General features: G+C 46.1%; 2 protein-coding genes across 2 annotated transcripts in view; both read left to right on the plus strand.

Moving 5' to 3' along the window:
• LOC147722860 (kinesin-like protein KIF17) overlaps positions 1-21,019 on the plus strand; it is a 1,643,424-nt gene that overhangs the window by 539,769 nt on the left and 1,082,636 nt on the right. The window lies entirely within an intron of this gene.
• Positions 15,877-17,547, plus strand: LOC147722861 (uncharacterized). The gene has a single exon (XM_086966906.1). It carries the CDS (start codon positions 15,877-15,879, stop codon positions 17,545-17,547), a length of 1,671 nt encoding a protein of 556 aa, XP_086823032.1.

The raw sequence follows: 21,019 nt of genomic DNA on the forward strand, positions 1-21,019 counted from the left end.
AAAAGGGGGACAAATAGTAGACAAACCAACATTTAACATACAACACACACTCTATATAGTATCCAAAAGTAGCTGCGGTGTGTTTTTGAAAATAAATGTACATAGGTAAGTGGAAAAACGGGGGGAAAGGAAAAGCATACTTGCTAATATGAGGCAGATAGCACCATGAGCCTACGAGAACAGAGGGGACTCAGTGCTTAGTAGCACTCTGAAAGAATAGAAAAATACAGCATACAATTAGGTCCCTTCGAGGTACTCACTATGTGGCAGCAGTGATTTTCCTGTTGGCAAAGGTCGGCTATGCCGTACTTACTTCTGTAGTGGTAATACCTTCTACAACCGTCCTGTCCGCGGCTCCGTGGTTGACTGAGGAGCCCGGAGGGATCGGTAAATATACCTTCGCTACTTGCTAATTACATTTCCCGCCACTCCAGGGTCTACGTGCCAAAGTGAGCATGCACCTAGTGGGAATCAGGTCCCGGTGTGCGAGCCGGAGCAACGAGCGTCAGCTGTTGGGATACACCCTGCGGCTGCGCAGCATGAAGGCAGCTACTTGTGTGCGCATGTGCACTCGGGTTCGGTTATAACAACTGAACCGCTGACCTGCAGCTTGTCCTGCAATTACGTCCTGGAGAAATGCTACATATGTACCGCAGACGTATTTTATTTTTTTTGTAATGTATTTATTTGCATTTTCCTAATTACATTGCAAAACCACATCATATAAACAAAACATCTTGTTTCTATGTTTATTAAGGATACAGCAAGATCAAAGAAAATTAGTACAGAAATAATCAACAGCAACGGATAGTCAGTCAATCGCATCTCTTCTCATCTTGCCCCTTCTCTTCGGTATCTCCTCTCTCCCCGAGTCTACTGAGAGTCCGTGAGCATCAGGCCATAATATGTCAGCCATGGCTTCCATATTTTCCAAAAATGTTGGGGGCATCCCCTTGCTTTATATGTTGTCTTCTGCCCCAACATATACATGTCCATCCCTCTTCGCCATTCTTCCAGTGTTGGGTTAGAATCTGCCCCCCACACCCTTGCCATGTTCCTTTTGGCCACCACCAGACCCAGCTGGAGCAATGTCAGCTTTACTTTGGGGAGATCAATCTCCGTGGGTATGCCCAGCAGAATAAACAAAGGGTCTGGGGGTATTGATTCATGCAATGTTAGCTCCAATTCCTTCATAAGAGTGCCCCAGTATAACTGTGCGTGGGTGCATCCCCAAATAGTGTGAAAGAAAGTCCCTTCCATGTTCTAACATTTCAGGCAGTTGGGGGACTCCGCTCTACCCATCTTATGCAGTCGGGCTCTATCATAGTACATTCTGTGTAAGTATTTAAACTAAATTAAGCGCAGCCGCGATCTAATGGCCACCTCCCTCTGATCATCAGGGCCATTTCCCAATCTAGATAGTCTATGACTCCCAGTTCCGCCTCTCACTGTATTCTCAGTTTCCGCATTGGGTCCAGTGTATTATTCATGATAGTCCGATAAGTCCACAACACCGCCTTCTCACCAATGTCTCCCATCAAAAGTCGCCCTTCTAACCGGGCATACTCCGGGAGGCCCTCCACATCGATATGTACCGCCCACCAGGCGTGCCTCAATTGCAGATACTTAAAGTGTTGCGTCTTGTTCATATCATATTCTAGATGTAGGTGCGGGAACCTCACCAGCTCTTTACGATATATTATGCCCTTAAGCTGGGAAATGCCAACTATAACCCACTTTGAAAGCCTTTCAGCTTGGCAAATTCCTTAGGTCTTGTACCAATCCAAAGCGGAGTTTCCTTAGTAACCCGATCTTCCCATTTCATGAGCCTCTCCGCCTTTTTCCATGCCATTATCGCTATTTGCGTGGCCGGTAATAGTTTCGCAAAACACCCTGGCCTATGTAAAGGTAATGGGAGTATGACCTATAGAGGAACTGAGTATGCTACAGTGAATATGCCGGCTGGTCCCTCTCTCGAAAGGCCCATTTGTTGATTTCTATCAGGTGGGCAGCCCAGTAGTAAGCCCGTAAATCTGACAGGGAAATGCCACCACTATATTGATTACATTGCAACTTCCCTAGCGCCACCCCCAGAGGAATTTCCGCAGGATATCATCAATTCTAATTAACACCTCTTCCGGGATTAACTGGTATGTATTCTGCAAAACATACAAAAACTTTGGGAGGGTTATCATTTTGAAGAGCGCTGCTTTTCCAAGCACTGTTAGGGGTAGGAAGGCCCAACGGTCCGCGTCGAAACGGAATTTACCCAGTACCTTATACATGTTGCGCTCCAGGGCCATTTGCCTATCTATCGTTATGTGGATACCTAAATATTTTATCCCTATGGTTACGACCTGTAGTTGGCTGTGATACGTGGTGTTTTTGACCTCCGGGTAGACACTTGATTTTTCCCAGTTAATTCTGTACCCCGCACACCTGCCATAGTCCTCACAACTCTCCATGATGTTAGGGAATGTTGTTTCCGGGCTTGTAACATATAACAGGATGTCATCAGCATATAGGGATATGCGTTCATCCAAATCATCACTGTCCTTTACACGAAAGCCGGTTATGTTCGGGTGCGCACGAATGACGCATGCCAGGGGTTCTGAGTAAATCACGAATAACAAGGGGGACAAGGGGCAACCTTGTCTAGTTCCTCTTTCGATTGAGAACGTCCGGGACGTAACCCCATTGACTCTAACCCTGGCCAGAGGTCTCTCATACAGAAGGGCTATCCATCTCCTAAATTCAGGACCAAATCCTAGTCTATCCAATACGGCCACAAGAAACGGCCAGTGGACCGTGTCGAATGTCTTCTCGGCATCTAAGGACAGTATAAGGTGTGGGTCAGTCCTATGGCGCACCACATCCAACCAGTTGGCAACCCGTCTGAGATTGAGTCTTGTTGACCCTGAGGCATAAAACTCGACTGGTCCCTATGGATAAGTCCTGATATAACTTTAGTTAGTCTATTTATAAGGGAAATGGGCCTATACAAACCGCATGTCTGTGGTGGCCGCACCTCGTTAGGTATCACTACGATAGTCGCCATCCTCAAATCTTCAGGGAGTACACCCCTCTCCCATGCCTCCAGATACATCTATAGTAGATGCTTGCTAAAGAGCGCCCCATGCTGTTTAAAGAATTCCGGTGGGAGCCCATTAGGACCCGCAGATTTCCCTGTTTTCATCTGGCCTATGGCTTCTACAATTTCTTCTTTTGTCAATTTTGCCTCCATCGCTTGTGTTTCATTGGACTCTAGTCTAGGGAGCTGCATAGATTGCAAATATGTGTGTATCTCTTCAGTGTCTGCCAGAGGTCTTTTGGCATAGAAGGCCTCGTAGTATTCTGCTTGCGCTATCGCATCTGGGGTCTGATGAACCCGGTCTTCTTCTGTCTGTATTTGGGTGACCCACCTGCTTTCCATCTCTTTCCGGTTTAGCCAGGCCAGCAGTCTACCAGTTTTATCACTGGCATCATATAGTCTCCTGTGTGTGGCTTGTATTGCGTGCTGTACGTCCTTTTTGGCTAGCGTAAGATATTCATTCCGCAAGAGTTTCAATCTTCTTAACCTGGAGACATCGTCTCCTGTGCAGGTTTGCGATTCGGCCTGTAAGAGCTGCGCTTCCAGTTTCTCTATCTTCTCTGTCTCTTTGCGTTTCTTGTGTGCGATAATGTTTTGAGCCCTGTCTCGGAGAACTGCTTTGTAAGCTTCCCACAGTGTAATAGCGGAGTCCACCGACCCCACCTTTTCCCTGAAATATAACTCAGTGTCTACTCTAAGTTCATGGGACACCTGCGGGTCTTGTAGCTCCCACGAGTTCATTTTCCAGTTTCTGGGTTTGTGTTGTGAGTGCGCACCAATTGTTAACCATACGGGCGAATGGTCCGAGAGACCCCTCGTCAGGTACTCAATTCTTTGTATTTCCCCTATTTCTCCTGCCAAGGTAAATATATAATCTATTCTCGAGAACGTCTTATGGGCCCCAGAATAGAAGTATGCTTTAGTCTGGCGGTGCTGTTTCCGCCACAGGTCGGTAAGTGGCAGTGTGTCAACGAACCATTTGAGTGGGGTATCTCTGGGGACCCCTTGGTGGACAGTTGTGCGATCCCATGTAGGGTCCATCACTTCATTAAAGTCTCCCCCTATCATGTGCGTGTTGGAACCTGCCTCAAGAAAATGGCTGCCAGTCCGCCCATCGTCTGTTTCTGTAGCCTAGGAGGCGCATATATGCTGATAAGTGGGAGGTAGCGCTTCAGCAAAGGGACTTAAAAATCACCGCCGGTCTTCTCCCCGCTGCCGCAGCTCGATTCCAGCTGAGCACGGCCGCTGTTGGAGGGGGGGCGCGCGCCTGAGGGACTGCAAAGACCATCAGCCCTAGCGGCCGAAAGCCGCCGACGGAAGGGACGCGCCTGGAGGCGCATAAATCAGCGCTCATCTCCCGGGGGAGCGGGGGCCTCACGTACGAGGTAGCGCTTCAGCAAAGGGACTTAAAAATCACCGCCGGTCTTCTCCCCGCTGCCGCAGCTTGATTCCAGCTGAGCGAGGCCGCTGTTGGGGAGGGGGCGTGAGCCTGAGGGACTGCAAAGACCATCAGCCCTAGCGGCCGGAAGCCGCCGATGGAAGGGACGCGCCTGGAGGCGCATAAATCAGTGCTCATCTCTCCGCGTCGCGTGACGCGCGCGGGACCAGCCGGGCTATGCCCGGGCAAAGGGTTGGCCGTCAGGGGCAGGACGAGGCTGGACTGGGCCGGGCCATCCCCCTAACTTCCCCCGAGAACTGTCCAGGTACTGTTGACTTAGACTTTGCACTACGAGCAATGGGGAAAAGAAAAAGTACGGAAGGGGGCCTAAATGCACCGATTAAAGTAAATAAAACAAGGAAGTCCAAGAAAGCCCTAAAGCATGCAGGGGAAAATTGTGTCATGAGCCGCATTGAAGGGTTGGTGGAGGACTGTGAAACTCTACTTATGGCGGATGACCCGTTGATCTGGAATATTGTTGAAAATGTGGGGGGAGTGGCCGAAGAGCAAAATGGCAAAATGGGGCTGGAAAACAGGGCTCTAGAGTAGTCCCTGAGATGTTTTTAGGGAGAAAGCAATGTAACAGTGCTCCTGGTAAAGTGAATAATACCTCTAGTAGAAATGAGTCTGGTAATACAGATCTAGAACCAGGAGCAATTTGTCCACCAGTAATTGAGCCCATTATAGTCTGTAAAAATAGGTTTTCCGCGCTAGCAAATATTGATACCCCTGATAATGAGATTGTGGCCCACCCGAATCAATTATGTTCCTCACATTTTGCACTAGGAACTGATGATATGGAACAAGGGGGGGGGTGCCGATCCTTCTATGCTTTCTGTTCCTCCAGGGGGCAGTAGTGCTCCCCTAATTAGCGTAGTAAACCAACTGTGCAAGATAATAGAGGAAATGCATCTCAAGATTGAAGTTCTTACTAGTACAGTAAATAAAGCTATATCTGGGAGTGGTACATGCCCAAATTGCTGCTAGCTAACGAAATCACGGATTGATAAACCGCTAGCCCAACGTACGGAGACAGTCACTAGCACCATGATTAAGGGGGAAATATCGACGACCAAAGAAAGGCTGATGTAGCGAATATTGGTGTGGTTAAAGGAAGTAAGGGGCCACAGTTGGCTCCGACTAAGGTAGTTGCTGGGCACCCAAATATAAAATCTAGAGAAACATCGAGTGCCCTCAAAGCTGGACAAAGCACCAAATTCAACATACCCCCCCTACAGTAGGCTGACTTTTTTTGCCACCAGAAGCAAATAACCTAGTGGTAGTTCTCACCGGTGTACCACTGCTGAAAGCTAATACCCACGAATCAACTGCGAATCTAGTGAGAAAAACAAAATATTAGCTAGACTGTAATCAGTGGAAAAATAGCCTCAAAGTATTGCCTTACATTATCATGGCAAGACGCATAGCATGGGTAGGACCAAACACAAAGGAAATTGAGGGCGATTGCGTAGTTGTAAATTTTAATAGAATCGTTTTAGCAGGGAAGATTTGTAGGACTGCCCACCTTGGGGTTCAGGGAGGTATTAAGGTTTTTCCCCTGGCTTTTTTCTATCCCCCAACTAAAGGGAAAAATCAAAATACTGGGGCCCCAAGGGAAAAGTCAGGTGCAGGGGGCGCCTTACCAAAACTCAGTCAATGTGTAAATAACACAAACAATGGGGGAATAGCACCTGGCCCTCAACTTGTACGGAGTCTAGTAAATGAGCAGGGGTTAGGACCCAGCCAGGGGATGCCAAGTGTAACGGGCAGAGAAAATCAGAATGCAACTAAATTACTACCACCTACTATCCTCGACGAGAACGATTGACTGGAAACAGGGACTTCGAGTCAGTTTAGTCACCTAGAGAATATTGATCCCCGTGGGCCAAGTGACCGAAGCATGCCCAAGTTCTGTATCCTGAGCTGGAATATCGCTGGCCTAAGAGCTAAAAAAGATGACCTCAAATGGCTAGAACAGATTAACTCATATGATCTTGTGGGGCTTCAGGAAACCTGGGACACAGTAGAATGGTGGCTGGATGGGTATACACCTTTTTCCAAGCCAGTGGAGTTGGCTTCCTCTGGCAGAGCCAAAGGGGGGCACCTCTTGTTATTTTCTGTTAAACTGCCGTGGTTGTACAAAAGGGTTGAAGTAGGTACACCCCATTGTTTAGCGGTAGAACTGAGGGAGCGTAATACCACTAAACTTTTGGTAGTACATTTTTATAATTCAGCTGATTGTCCGAATGGAAGCGAACACCTGTTGATCTTAAAATCATTTTTAGAGGTATATAGAGAAAATCAAACCACTTATCACCCGATTATTCTTTTGGGGGATTTTAACATACATCCATGTGAGCAGGATTGTCAGGGGGATTTGGATACTGGGGGTTTTACAGTATATACCACACCCCATTTTGAGCATAACAGACAGGGGGAATGCTTGGAAGAGGTCCTAGAGGTAGTGGACCTCTATGAACCCAGTATATCAGAACCAACCAACAGGATCCCAACGTTTACTGCCAGAGGTTGTAGTACTGTTATTGATTATATTTTTTTGTCACCCCTTATGTTGTTTAGTGTTATTTTTTATGGAGCAAAATACTCACATTTTAGTGATCATAATCCAGTTATTTTGGAACTAAATAAGGAGTGTGGTCTGGTACAACCTATGAGTCATACCAGGGTGGAGGTTAGTATTAAACCCACTGATCAGGGGAGAAGGCTAAAATGGACAAAGATAATTCCGGAGATTTTTTTAGATATACTTCCCCTGTCGACAAAGGCCATGCTGAACATATGTTTAGATATTACATCTGGGTGCTCAGCTGTTATTGAGGCCTTTAAGGCCATTTGTAAACAAATATCTCTGAATCTAATGGCCCCGGTAAAAAGGGGGCAACAAATGGCCGAGAAATGGTTTGATAGTACCTGCTCGCGGGCACATAGCCTTCTAATGAGCGCTATTAAACGATCCCACAAAACAGGACTAATTTGGCTATACTTAGAAAGGACTACAAGTTAGCTGTCCCGGGTTTTTGGATATCGCCCGAGACATGGCTCGGGTTTCGGGATAACTTCCCTCATCAGTAGAGAAAATAGTTAGGGGTGGAAGAGAAGGCCGCCAAGCAACCGTCAAAGGCCTCGATGCCCGAACCGGCACGCAGGTGCGTCGTCCAGGAGCTCATCAGCTCAAAGCTCAAGGGAGCCAATTTATAGAAACAATCGCAATGGACAGCACACCGCTAGCCCCTCCTCCGGATCGCCCCTCGGGACTCTGGTGATGGTTCTGGCATCGAGGCCTTTGACTGTTGTGTGGCGGCCTTCTCTTCCACCCCTAACGATATTTCTCTACTGATGAGGGAAGTTATCCCGAAACCCGAGACATGTCTCGGGCGATATCCTAAAACCCGGGACATGTATTGGGTCTAGAGATTCATCAGTCCAACAAGCACCAACTTGCACCCACCTGGGTGATCCACTAAAGAACTACAAGTACAAGAGTCCCGAGGGGCGATCCGGAGGAGGGGCTAGCGGTGTGCGCTCCATTGATGACTAAACACAATATGGCTCCCTTGAGCTTTGGGCCGACGGGCTCTTGGACGACGCACCTGCGTGCCGGTTCTGGCATCGAGGCCTTTGACTGTTGTGTGGCGGCCTTCTCTTCCACACCTAACGATCTTTCTCTACTGATGAGGGAAGTTATCCCGAAACCCGAGACATGTCTCGGGCGATATCCTAAAACCCGGGACATGTATCGGGTCTAGAGATTCATCAGTCCAACAAGCACCGACTTGCACTGTGGAAATACAGTTTTTAGTAATGGACGAAAAGCTCCTCCATTTTGTGTTTCCTAGCCACCATTTTGTATTAGTCTCTTTAGCTTGCCACCTCAGCACATATGGTGTGGCCGCTTCATCTGCACAAAGAAATGTTAATACACCAGTCGACCCCAGAGCATATGTTTGCACTTCACTTTATGACGCACAAGTAGAGCAGGGTGTATTGTTTAAAGGTCAATGACTCATTTGCTCAACTTTCCTATCTAAGTAATGCCAAATGTATTACAGCTAGTAATGCCAAATGTATTACAGCTAACAAAAGACTGCTGATGGTAATGAATCGTTGTTGACACAAGAGATGTAACCTTTGCTCTGTATCCGGATGACTAATCAAGTGGGCGCCTGACTCTGTAACCACAAGCCCGCCCATGTTTATACTTGGCACAAGTTTTGCATAGTTCTGCTTTATTTCTGTGTATCACAAGATTATTGATGACTGATGGGGTTTAGTGAGTAACCTTTATATTATTGTTCAGCAAGCCAAGTATACATATTTCCAGAGTCACTGGCCCTGACCAGTACGTGATATTGTTTGGAGATCATTAATCATCCTTGACAGCTGCTGATTTATCATATCCATCCCCACCTACGCTTATGAAGCACAAAAGTATATAAGGCTGTCTCTGACTATTGTAAGTTGTCCACTTCCCTCATAGCCACATGGAGCTGTGAGGTGGTGTACCCGCTCGAGCGCAATAAATCTTTTTATGTTTCAGTTACCTCCGACTGCTGGTCTTCCTTTGTAAACATACCTGGCCGAGGTAGAAGAATTCAACTTTGTCAGCTGGCGACTCTGGTGGGACCTCTCCGTGGGACATCCAACGGCTACCTGAGTCCGTGGTTGAGAGGTGCGACTGAGGACCGAATGATCGTAGGGGCCCCTGCACGAAGGAGACAGCGTTTCTCCGCAGCAGCTGCCATCTGAAGTCCCGACTGGCCTCTTGACAACAGGATTCCCCGGCAGAGGTCCACGAGCTGCTCCCTTTTGAAACAGACGTGTTGTCCGAAGACCAACAGTCGGACGATTTAAGGACGAGTCAAGGACACACCACAGATTGGTGAGATTGTTCTGTTGCATGTTTTGATAAAAATAAGTTTTGTAACCAAGTTTTGAATAAATTGTGGTTAAAAGGGTAAAAGAATAGTTATAACTAAAAATAATAGGAACAATGAAGAAATGCATTTCTAAAACGTTCTGTTGTGTAAGTTCAGGTTATCGGTTGGACGAAAGCGTCCCCATCCCTGTTGAAGGCAGTCCTGGTTGGATATTGATGATAAAAAAAGGAGTAACTGTGAACCTATACAATAGAATATGGCATGAGTACACAAAAAAAAATAAGGAATTACAGTTTCCTATCGATGGTACCTTTGATTTAGCTAAATTACAGTATTTACAGCAATGTATGATGGAACGAAAAGTCCGACCTGCTATGTTTGAGGCATTTCAAACGTGGGAGAAATCTGCTAGAACTAGGGCCATGAAACAAAAACAAGACAGGGAAAGAGAAAAAAATAAAACAACTACGGCCAAAGTAGCAGAATATAATGATATAAAGATAAATGAAAATATTGAACAGCATGACAGAGAATTTCGGATGAAAACAGAAAAGTGTTTTGTCACAGTAGACAAAAGAAATTGCCCGCCTGTCGATGAGGTATTAGAGGACTTGTTAGACAAGCCTCCCCCGTATAATATTCAAAATCCTGTTCCCCCAGGTCCCGGTATTGGGGGCCAACCACTTAACATTGTTGTCCAACCGCAAACTCAGCATGTGCTCCCTCCTGCCGTGTCGGTCCAACAGGCATCCGCCCCTGTTGTACCGGCTCAGGCCCAACAAACAGCCTCTCCTACTAATAGTTCGCAGGGCGCACATGGATCTGTAGGAAACACCTCAGCAACACCGCCCGCCCCAACACTTCCCAGCGTGACACTTCCAGTACCACTGACGCCACTGGTTTCACAAAGTGATTCCCCCACAGTATATACACACAGACCATACGATTGGTTGAGTTCCCCTTACCTTGGTTCACCAAGGACGGACAGACGGGTATCAGACACGTATGTTAGGCCCACGCGATTAGGCGTAGCAGAGAAAGATATTATAAAGAAAATGACAGAAAAATGGATGGACTTAGGGGAAATAACTAAAATAGAAGCCCGAGAAACATTTGAAGGAATGGAGTTAAGAGCTAGGAACTTTGTCATTAATAGTATGGCAAATAGATTGTTCAACCATTGTCGTCTCGTAATGGACAACAGTACAGTTTTTTTACAATCACCAGGATGGTTACGACAATTATGGAGGGATAGCGAGAACTCCATATTAACAGACATACAGTGTAAGGATGCATTCGATGAATGTTATCGTTACCAAAAAGAACTAGATGCCATTATGTGTGATACCACTAATAAACATATCCACCAACATTATGGCCCAGGACCAGAACTCAGGGATAATGCTTCAGCTTTCCCTATGAGAGAAGTACACCCAATTCCTGCGGCAGGAGGTCGCGCCGCCGTCCGACAATATGTACACACTCCATGGACTAGGGCTGACTTATTGGCCTTAAAGAAAGAGTTGCCTGATCCTAGAAGTAATCCGAAAGTGTTTTATGAGCATCTTGAATCTGCTCTTAGTTTAACGCCCATGATATTGAAAGATGTCGATCTTCTGTTTGATTTTCTAGTACCGCAGGAACTATGGCGTCCAGTTAGAGATCATAATTCCGCAAATATTAACTGGGTAGCCATAACAGCTGCGGATAATCTCAGAGCAGCAGGAGAGGATGTGCCACAAGTGTTAAAAGATTTACCTGGACACATTATAACACGCATGCAGGAAATTCTGCCTAGACAAAAAGTAGACTGGGATAAAATGACTGCATGTAGACAGAAGGAGGGAGAAGAAGTGACTGATTTTTTTAGCAGAATAGAAGAGATTTTTAAAGGACACAGTGGACAGGACATCCAGACAGTACAAGGAAAGCGCATTTTTGCTAACCAGTTTGTTAATAACATTTTACCTGAGCTATCGGACAGTATAAAAACATACGAAAGTACCTGGACTGCTAAAGATCCAGCTGAGTTATTGACAATGGCGTGCTATTATGAGAATAAGAGAAACTCAGAGAAGGGAAAGAAGGATAAGCAAATGAAGGAATTAAAAACAAAGGCATTGATGCAGCAAGCTTTTCCTGACAGAGGAAGGTCAAGAGGACGTACAAATTTTCAGAGGGCAGGTGGACGTAGTCGTGGGGTTGGTCGAGCTGCTTCAGCTCCGGCGCAACAGAGAGCAGGGTTAGGATACAATCAATGTGCTAACTGCTATCAGGAGGGACACTGGAAGAACGAGTGCCCTTTGTTACAGGGCCAGGGTCAAAGTATGAGAAATAATGCAAACACTTACAGAGGAAATTCAACTCCCCGTGTAGACAGGGGGAGAGGTAGAGGACCGCAAAGAAATTATAGTGACACTGAGCAGACAAACTATTTTGACAATAATAGGAGCAATGCGTATTTCACTCAAGATTATACACAATATGATGACAACGAGGACTGGACACAATAGGGATGCCCAGGAGAGGACAGGGAGCGAGTGCAGATACCAGTGGATTCTTCAGGCCCATATGTAAAAATGGTAGTTGAAGGTGAAGAGAGAAAGTTTCTCCTAGATACTGGTGCCACTAATACATCGATTTCCCACCGCTTGCTCCCCCATGTTCCTCTCTCGGGAAGGTTAGATAAGTCGGTGGGATTTTCAAATGCTGTTGTCACAAGCCCCATTTCGCGACCATTGGATTTCACAATTGGTCCTATAACAGGGAGTATGCCATTTGTACTAACAGAGAAATGTTCACTAAATTTACTTGGTTTAAAGGCTTTGAAAATGATGCATGCTACTATTTACTGTACACCAGATGGTGTCTATCTGACTTGTAAAAAACAAGACGTGTCCAGACAATACATGGTTTCAGACAAACATGACATACCACCTGAACTACAGGATATTGATCCAAAATTATGGGCACATGGACCAAATGATGTAGGCAAAATGGATATTGAGCCAGTACATATTACAGTAAAACCGAATGTCAGGTTACCTCGCATTCCCCAATATAAAATATCTAAAGAAGGGGAGGAGGGTATTAGATTAGTCATATCAGACTTATTACAACGTAAAATCATACAAGAAGTTACAAGCAGTCCATGTAACAGTCCCATTTTACCTGTGGTTAAACGTGATGATGGAACGGGACAGGTCAAATATAGGATGATTGTTGATTTGAGAGCCATAAACAAAATAGTGGAACCACAATACCCAGTTGTACCTGACATTACAGCAATGTTTTCATCTGTACCACCTTCAGCCCAGTGGTTTACTGTCATAGACCTGAAGAACGCTTTCTTCAGTATCCCCATACACCCAGACAGTCAGTATTTGTTCAGTTTCAGTTTCCAAGGGCGATCATATAGATTCTGTCGTGTTCCCCAGGGGTATACTGAAAGCCCTAGCATCTATAGCCAGGCATTAAAGAGACAATTAGATGACTGTGCTTTGCCACCAGGTACAGTATTACTGCAATATGTAGACGACTTACTGATCACAGCTGAGACAGAGGACATTTGTAAGCAGGCTACGCATGATGTTCTAACATTTCTTGCTCTGCATGGACACAAGGTTTCGCCAGCTAAGTTACAATACTGTCGACAGGAGGTAACTTACTTAGGTCATCTCCTGTCGAAAGGTGGGAGGAGATTATCATCTGAAAGAATACAAACAGTGCAGAACATTCCCAGACCTAGAACTCAAAAAGATGTGCGTGCATTTCTTGGAATGGTCTCCTTTTGTAGACAATGGGTACCAAATTTTTCTTACCTGGCCAAACCATTACTGTCCTTAACTCACAAAGATGTGGAAGATCCTGTTCCTTGGGATAAAGAACATCAAGATAGCTTTGTGGCTTTGAAAACTGCTTTATGCAATGCACCTGCTTTGGGCACACCAGATTACACTAAGAATTTTGCACTGTTCGTACATGAGAGAGAAGGATGCGCAATGGCTGTACTAACCCAGAAAAATGGAGAGAAGAATAGACCATGTGCCTATTTTTCCTCAACATTGGATCCGGTAGCAAGGGGCCTACCGAACTGCCTCAAAAATATTGCTGCAGCGGCTGCTGCAGTAAGACAGGCAGACTCTATTGTACTTGGACATCCAGTTATGGTTTACGTACCTCATTCAGTAGACATACTGCTGAATAAAACCAAAACTCAGCACTTAACTAATGCTAGGCTGACTCAGTATGAGCTAATACTGATGGCCACTAATGTGACCTTGCAGAGGTGTAACACCATAAACCCAGCTACTCTGATGCCTCTCCCTTCGGAGCAGGATGAAGTACAACATGATTGCGTGATTGTCACTGAAACTGAAACGAAGGGTCGAGTTGATCTGGCGGACACACCTATGCAAGAGGTCGATGGAACACTATTTGTGGATGGCTCTTGTCTAAAGAGACCAGATGGAACTACCTCTGCAGCCTATGCAATCACAACCAATAAAACAGTTGTAGAAACATGTAAAATAGAACAGATGTCTGCTCAGGCAGCCGAGTTGATTGCCCTAACTAGAGCATGTGAGCTTTCAGAAAACTTAGCCGTAAACATTTACACTGATAGTCAGTATGCATGGGGGGTGGCACATAACTTCGGCCGATTATGGGCCGAAAGAGGGTACATCACATCTGGAGGTGCGAAAATACAGCACGGCACCTTGATCACAAGACTACTAAATGCCCTTGCATTACCAACTAAGTTGGCCGTCATGAAGTGTAGCGCACACAAGAAAATCACAGACCATGTAGGTCAGGGAAACGCCTTTGCCGATGAAGCAGCAAAACACACTGCGTTGAATGAGTACACTTTAACATATGTAGTGTCAAAGACTGATAAGGAAGAGACAAACATTGATCCCTACAAAGAGATAAAAGACATTCAAGAATTTGCAAGTGAAGAGGAGAGGAAGCAGTGGGTTAAGGAAGGATATTACTTTGACACACACTTTGGGGCTTGGATGCACACACAGGGATACTTGAAAAGGTGGGTCCTGCCCGACAGCTTTCTCCTACCCATGCTTCACATGGTTCACGGTCCCGCACACTTGGGGGCTGATGGAATGACAAATACCATTGAAAAGATATGGGTCAACAAAAACATTAGGAAGACAGCTGTAAAACTATCCAAGAACTGTATGACCTGTGCTCTCCACAATGTGGGAAAGGGAATACAAGTACCACCTGGCCATTTCAGATTGCCAGAATACCCCTTTGAATGCCTACAGATGGATTACATAGAAATGCCCCCTGCCAATGGCAAAAGATATGTTTTGGTCGTTATATGCAGTTTCAGTAACTGGGTGGAGGCATTCGCTTTAAAAGATAACACCGCATTGAGCACAGCTAAAATGTTGTTGAGAGAGTACTTCACCCGCTATGGCTTGGCCAGGAGTCTCTGGAGTGACAACGGGGTACATTTTTCGAATAAAATAATGGAACTAGTCTGCCAAGGGTTGGGGATAAAGCAAAGTTTTCATTCAGTTTATCACCCAAAAGCAGCAGGGCTTGTGGAACGCTGTAACGCTACATTGAAAAATAAACTGCAAAAAATATGTGCATCAAGCACTCTCAGCTGGGTAGATGCATTGCCCTTAGCCCTGTTCTCCATGAGGACAACTGTTACATCCAAAAACAGACTCTCCCCATATGAGCTTGTTATGGGGAAACCAGCAAATGTATATGGGTTTGCCTCTCCACCAAAGTTGCAAGAATTAACGCATTCTGCTTTGTTGGACTATTGTAAAGAACTAACTTCTGCCCTGTCTACCATTCGCCAACAGGTCAGAGACACATGGTCCCCGCCTCTGGAAGGAGAAGTACACAACATCAGACCCGGGGACTGGGTCCTGACCAAGAACTTTGTGAGGAAGAACAGCCTGCAGCCCAGGTGGAAAGGGCCAGCGCAGGTTCTGTTAGTCACACAGACGGCGGTTCGATGTGACGGACATAAAAGTTGGATTCATCTTTCAAACGTGAAGAGAGCACCACCGTTCTGGCCAGCACTGCCCCCGGAAGAGGACCGTTCTGACCGAAGGACTGGTGACTGCATTCCTGCACGCATTGATGATCAACAAGCTGCATCAGGATACAATCTACGCCCAAGGAAGATGAAGAGTGCTTAGGACGGAGCAAGCACCAACTGCCACGCACTGAATAGTGCCAACTTTAAAGGACTAACTTGTGCAGTGAGGTTAGTAAAATAAGGACACTGCCAACTCTGAGCTGAAAAGAGAAGAAAGAAATACCTCCGAAGCCCAGCGACCCATAGGAGGAGAGGGTGTGAGGTCAAATTTGCCAATTGCAAGGTCTGAAACAGTGAGGCCTATAACGAACACTGTTGAACTGCCGCACTTGTGAGATTATAGAAATCAAAATAATTCTGAGAGCGAATGGTACTTCCGTTTGGAAGAACAACTAGACATCTTCCTTTACTAGAGATGGAGGATACATATTCCACTCTTAAATTGAACAAAAAGGGGCGATGGCACTCCAAACTATGCATATTCTGTATGTTATTTTGCATAATGTCTTTGGTCATCGGTTTATTGTATCTCCTAGAGCTCTACCATCCTATTGCAAAAACAGCCCCGCTCCCATCAGAGCTTCCCTCTGACTTTGTCCCCTCAGTTACAGTACCACCAGAGGATATGGATCACAGAGAGGAGATGCGTCATAATTCTTTCCTTACCTTACTTCATCAGACCCATCAAGTAATTGATAAAAATAATTGTTGGATCTGTATGCAATTCCCAGCCTATGTAGACGAAGGTATACCCCTTCTCCAAGTACCCCTGCCATTTGAAGCATCCTGTTATGCATTACACATTGCAATACTGAAAGTTGAGCTAATAAGGGTCTTCAGCAACTTAGTAAACTCCCGTTCTACCACTAGAACACCAACTGCCTCCTTGTACACCCATTATGACAAAGACATTCTCCAGTCAGGAAATTGCTCTGGAGTTATTTTGCCAAATGCAACGTTCCCTTTTTCTAACATATTCACCCCACTGCTGTTGGTAAAAAATGATAGCACACCTCCGCTCCATAGGGACACCAGAGAGATACCTTTTTTGAAAATGAGGCAGCGTAGTGTGCTTGGGAGTATATGTATTAGGAGCAACGGTACCGCCAACATGGGGAATAGTACCAATTGCAATATGACATTTGAAGTGTCTTCCCAGGAAATAACTGTTCCACTCTATATCGGTGACTCAGTTTATTTCATTTGTGGCTCCAGGGCCTATATATGGCTACCAGTGAATTGGGGTGGCTGTTGTCACCTAGGTCTTGTAACACCAGCAATGTCTGTAAAAAGTACTGCAGAAGTGAATAAAGCATCCAGAACTCTGAGAGGTAGGAGGAGTGTTGATCAAGGGGATACAGCGGCTGAGATAGCTGGTGATGTACTAAAGGCCTTTGTTCCTTGGTATGGCCCTGCCATAAATTCCAGAAACATACGCAGGTTGTCCCGTCTACTAGAAGCTACTATAGAAGAGACAGCAGGCATAATTGAGAACATAACAGTTGAGCTCAAGGCTCTCAGATTAGTTTCTCTTCAAAACAGGATTGTGTTAGACATGATGTTAGCAGAACGGGGTGGAGTCTGTAGAGTGATCGGGGTATCTTGCTGCACGTATATTCCTGACTCATCAACATCGGTTAGGCAGGCTGTCAAAAGACTATATGATATAGGTGCCCAGGCCCATAGTGATGTCGGCCCCTGGGATCCTGTAGGTTCCTTTTGGAACGCCTTATCTGCCTGGGGCTGGAAGATAGGGATGTTTCTAGTGGCTATCTTCCTTGTGGTAATAGGGTGCTGTGTTCTAATCAATTGTCTGCCCATGTGTTGCCAGTGTATGGGGCGATTGTTAAAACCACCCCCAATGCCCCCAATAACTGTGACTAATGCTCTTATTATGAGGGATGTTGTAACCCAACAATTGATGGACATTGATATCTCAGATAATAACCCTCCTGACGCAAATACTGTTGATTACGTCAATGAGCGCAATGAGGCCCACTATAGTAACAGCCGGCCCATATATGAACATGTGCATTAGGCCGCAACAAAATGTTGGACCTTGCGTCCAAAGGGCCGATTGTGGAAATACAGTTTTTAGTAATGGACGAAAAGCTCCTCCATTTTGTGTTTCCTAGCCACCATTTTGTATTAGTCTCTTTAGCTTGCCACCTCAGCACATATGGTGTGGCCGCTTCATCTGCACAAAGAAATGTTAATACACCAGTCGACCCCAGAGCATATGTTTGCACTTCACTTTATGACGCACAAGTAGAGCAGGGTGTATTGTTTAAAGGTCAATGACTCATTTGCTCAACTTTCCTATCTAAGTAATGCCAAATGTATTACAGCTAGTAATGCCAAATGTATTACAGCTAACAAAAGACTGCTGATGGTAATGAATCGTTGTTGACACAAGAGATGTAACCTTTGCTCTGTATCCGGATGACTAATCAAGTGGGCGCCTGACTCTGTAACCACAAGCCCGCCCATGTTTATACTTGGCACAAGTTTTGCATAGTTCTGCTTTATTTCTGTGTATCACAAGATTATTGATGACTGATGGGGTTTAGTGAGTAACCTTTATATTATTGTTCAGCAAGCCAAGTATACATATTTCCAGAGTCACTGGCCCTGACCAGTACGTGATATTGTTTGGAGATCATTAATCATCCTTGACAGCTGCTGATTTATCATATCCATCCCCACCTACGCTTATGAAGCACAAAAGTATATAAGGCTGTCTCTGACTATTGTAAGTTGTCCACTTCCCTCATAGCCACATGGAGCTGTGAGGTGGTGTACCCGCTCGAGCGCAATAAATCTTTTTATGTTTCAGTTACCTCCGACTGCTGGTCTTCCTTTGTAAACATACCTGGCCGAGGTAGAAGAATTCAACTTTGTCAGCACCCACCTGGGTGATCCACTAAAGAACTACAAGTACAAGAGTCCCTAGGGGCGATCCGGAGGAGGGGCTAGCGGTGTGCGCTCCATTGATGACTAGATCTAAAGAATTGGGTCCATGCCACTCATTGCCGGAGTGTCCATTTTTCCACTGCCATATGACCAGTGGGTCAAGGAGGGAGTCGGCCACTCTGAATGTGAGCAAGTGCCTAGATTCGTCCCGTTCAGTGATGCCCAGTTGACCTGGACGCAAACAGAGGAGAAGAACAAGGCTTTTCCACCAGAAATACGTGCTATTCAAGAGCTCCTGTTCAGTGATCGTATGGTGCCTGGGGCTGCCAGGTATAATTTGCGTCTTCGGCTCAGTACTACTGAACATAGGGAGAAGAAAGATTAGGAATGGACTGTGCAAGATAGGTAGTACCAACGACAAATTGCACTGTGAGAATTTTGCGCTTGCTCTGTGTTTTTATTGTATGAACATTAGTGAGGGAAAAAAGTATACTCTGAAAGTATACCGCCTTTATCGACGCTGGATAGATTAGAAAAAGAGCTTAGGACAGAGCAAGCTCCATAGCTGGTGCTCAAGAGCGCCAACTAATTGATGGACAATAGGAGCCTGTACCAGTGAGGCTCTAATGGACACTGGGAACTTTTCTATTTTCTTGCATTTTCCTCTTCGAAATTTTCTATGCATCCCCATGGTAGGAATATTAACGAGGAGGAGCAGCAGATTCTTACCGTACCACGTCAAGTGATGTGGTCAACAAAAAGGCAATATAACATGTTGTTCTTTTGATATTGGTGATAATAATACTGTGTGGGGTGTCATGGGTTTTGGATTATGCTCAAAGTATGCCCTTGCGCAGTAAGGATAAGCTCATTTCCCCGAGACGAAATAAAATAACAGCCCCAAGTTATGTATATTTGGAAAAACATGAACGGTTCTTCTGTGAAGGGACTGCGTGTTACCCCACTCTATCAGTCATTAGCCTGTGGACTGCATATCCATTGTACATATACTCGGCCACCACAGTTTCTAGAAGTAAAAGGAGTGTTTAGTTTTGGTTATCCGATACCATGTTTATACCATAGAAAGCCACTGGGGGTGGGATATCCAGGTTGTGACAACAATGCATATTGTGATCATTTTTATATGGAAGAACAGAACATAACGCTAGTCGGTTGGCATTACAACGAGTTGACATTCCCTTGAGAGGCCAGTTATTACCCTGCTTGCTGCCCCATTGTGAACAGTACAGACACCTCTTTGTATTTAAATTGTTCAGGGATAGTACTGCACAAATATAAGTTCCCCTTAGTGAATAAAGAAGATCCAAGTACCTTCTGAATGAATTCCAGGAACGCAGCAGTGGATTATGACAAGCTGATTTATGCACACCCAGGGTGTTTTTCCTTGTCTGATGGGACTCATTCCAATGTTCATAATGGTACTGACGATGTGGCCCTTGGAATGGTATTGCCTTTGGGTGTGCCCTGTACACATGCTAAACCTAGGAAACAATGGGTCAAAAGGACACTAACAAAAGAATTCTGTGAGGGTGTGACCGATATAGAGGTCAATAATTTCAGCAAGGGTATCACCGTTGGATACATCCTTTATTTTATTTTCACACTGGGTGGTACTTCCATTGCCTGGAGTGAGAAGGGTAGAGACTATTTTGGATGCAAGCTGCAAATTCTGTCTAATACCACAGTAGCAGCTTTGCGCAACATCATCTGAAAGAGACATGTTACTGATAGATTCCTTACCTTAGAATATCTCCAGGCGTCAGACTGGATCCGGAAATTGTTTGTGTAGCAATACCCCTGCCCGCCGGCAGGCGTCGTCCGTGGCTCCGCGTCTGTCGTCGGCGTCGTTAGCGCCAGAATGACGTCGTCGGAGTACTTAGACGCCGCCCTCGCGCGCTGATGTCAGTTCTTCTTTTTTCCGCGCCAGCTAGCGCAGATCCGGAGAAGCTCTACCCCTTAGTCATTTTTTTACTAAACTTTTTGATCTTTTTGATCATTTCTCTACTCGAGTCTTTGACTCCGACGGTGCCGGTAGGGATGCCAGGGTTCAAACTCTGTTCCAAGTGCAGCCGACTGATGTCAGTTACCGACCCCCATCGCCGGTGTCTCCAGTGTTTAGGCCTCGACCACGACGACCGCACCTGCTCCGACTGCCGGGCCCCGACTTCTAAAGCTAGGTGGGAGCGGTCCCGCAAGCGACTTGAGCTCCGGCAGTCGGCCCCGCGCCGCTCCAGGTCCCGGTCCGACAGGAGGTCGAGGGACCGGTCGCGGGTTCGGAGCCCTCGTAGCTCCGAGAGTCGGCATCGGTCATCAGGATCCAGGTCCTCAGGTAAGAGGCATGAGAGGTCGGAGCGGCGTCATCGTTCCTCCGACCCCCCCCACCCCACCCCCCCCCGACGCTCGCGCGATGCGGCCGGGGGTTCGGGTGACACCACCCACGCGACTCCAACGGAGTCGCGTACGTCGCCACCTTCCCCACACCTTCCGGTCCCTTGGCACGGTGCGATTCCAGAGGAGGTCGAGCGGTACCTCATGGCCATGAGGTCCCTCCCTCCTCCGCCGGGTTCCGTGGCGCC

Source organism: Lissotriton vulgaris, chromosome 4_1 (assembly GCF_964263255.1).
Source record: "Lissotriton vulgaris chromosome 4_1, aLisVul1.2, whole genome shotgun sequence".
Lineage (NCBI taxonomy): Eukaryota > Metazoa > Chordata > Amphibia > Caudata > Salamandridae > Lissotriton > Lissotriton vulgaris.

Excerpts from the sequence above, each read along its gene's own strand:
- LOC147722861 (XM_086966906.1), top strand. The coding sequence starts at position 15,877 with ATGGTACTTCCGTTTGGAAGAACAACTAGACATCTTCCTTTACTAGAG.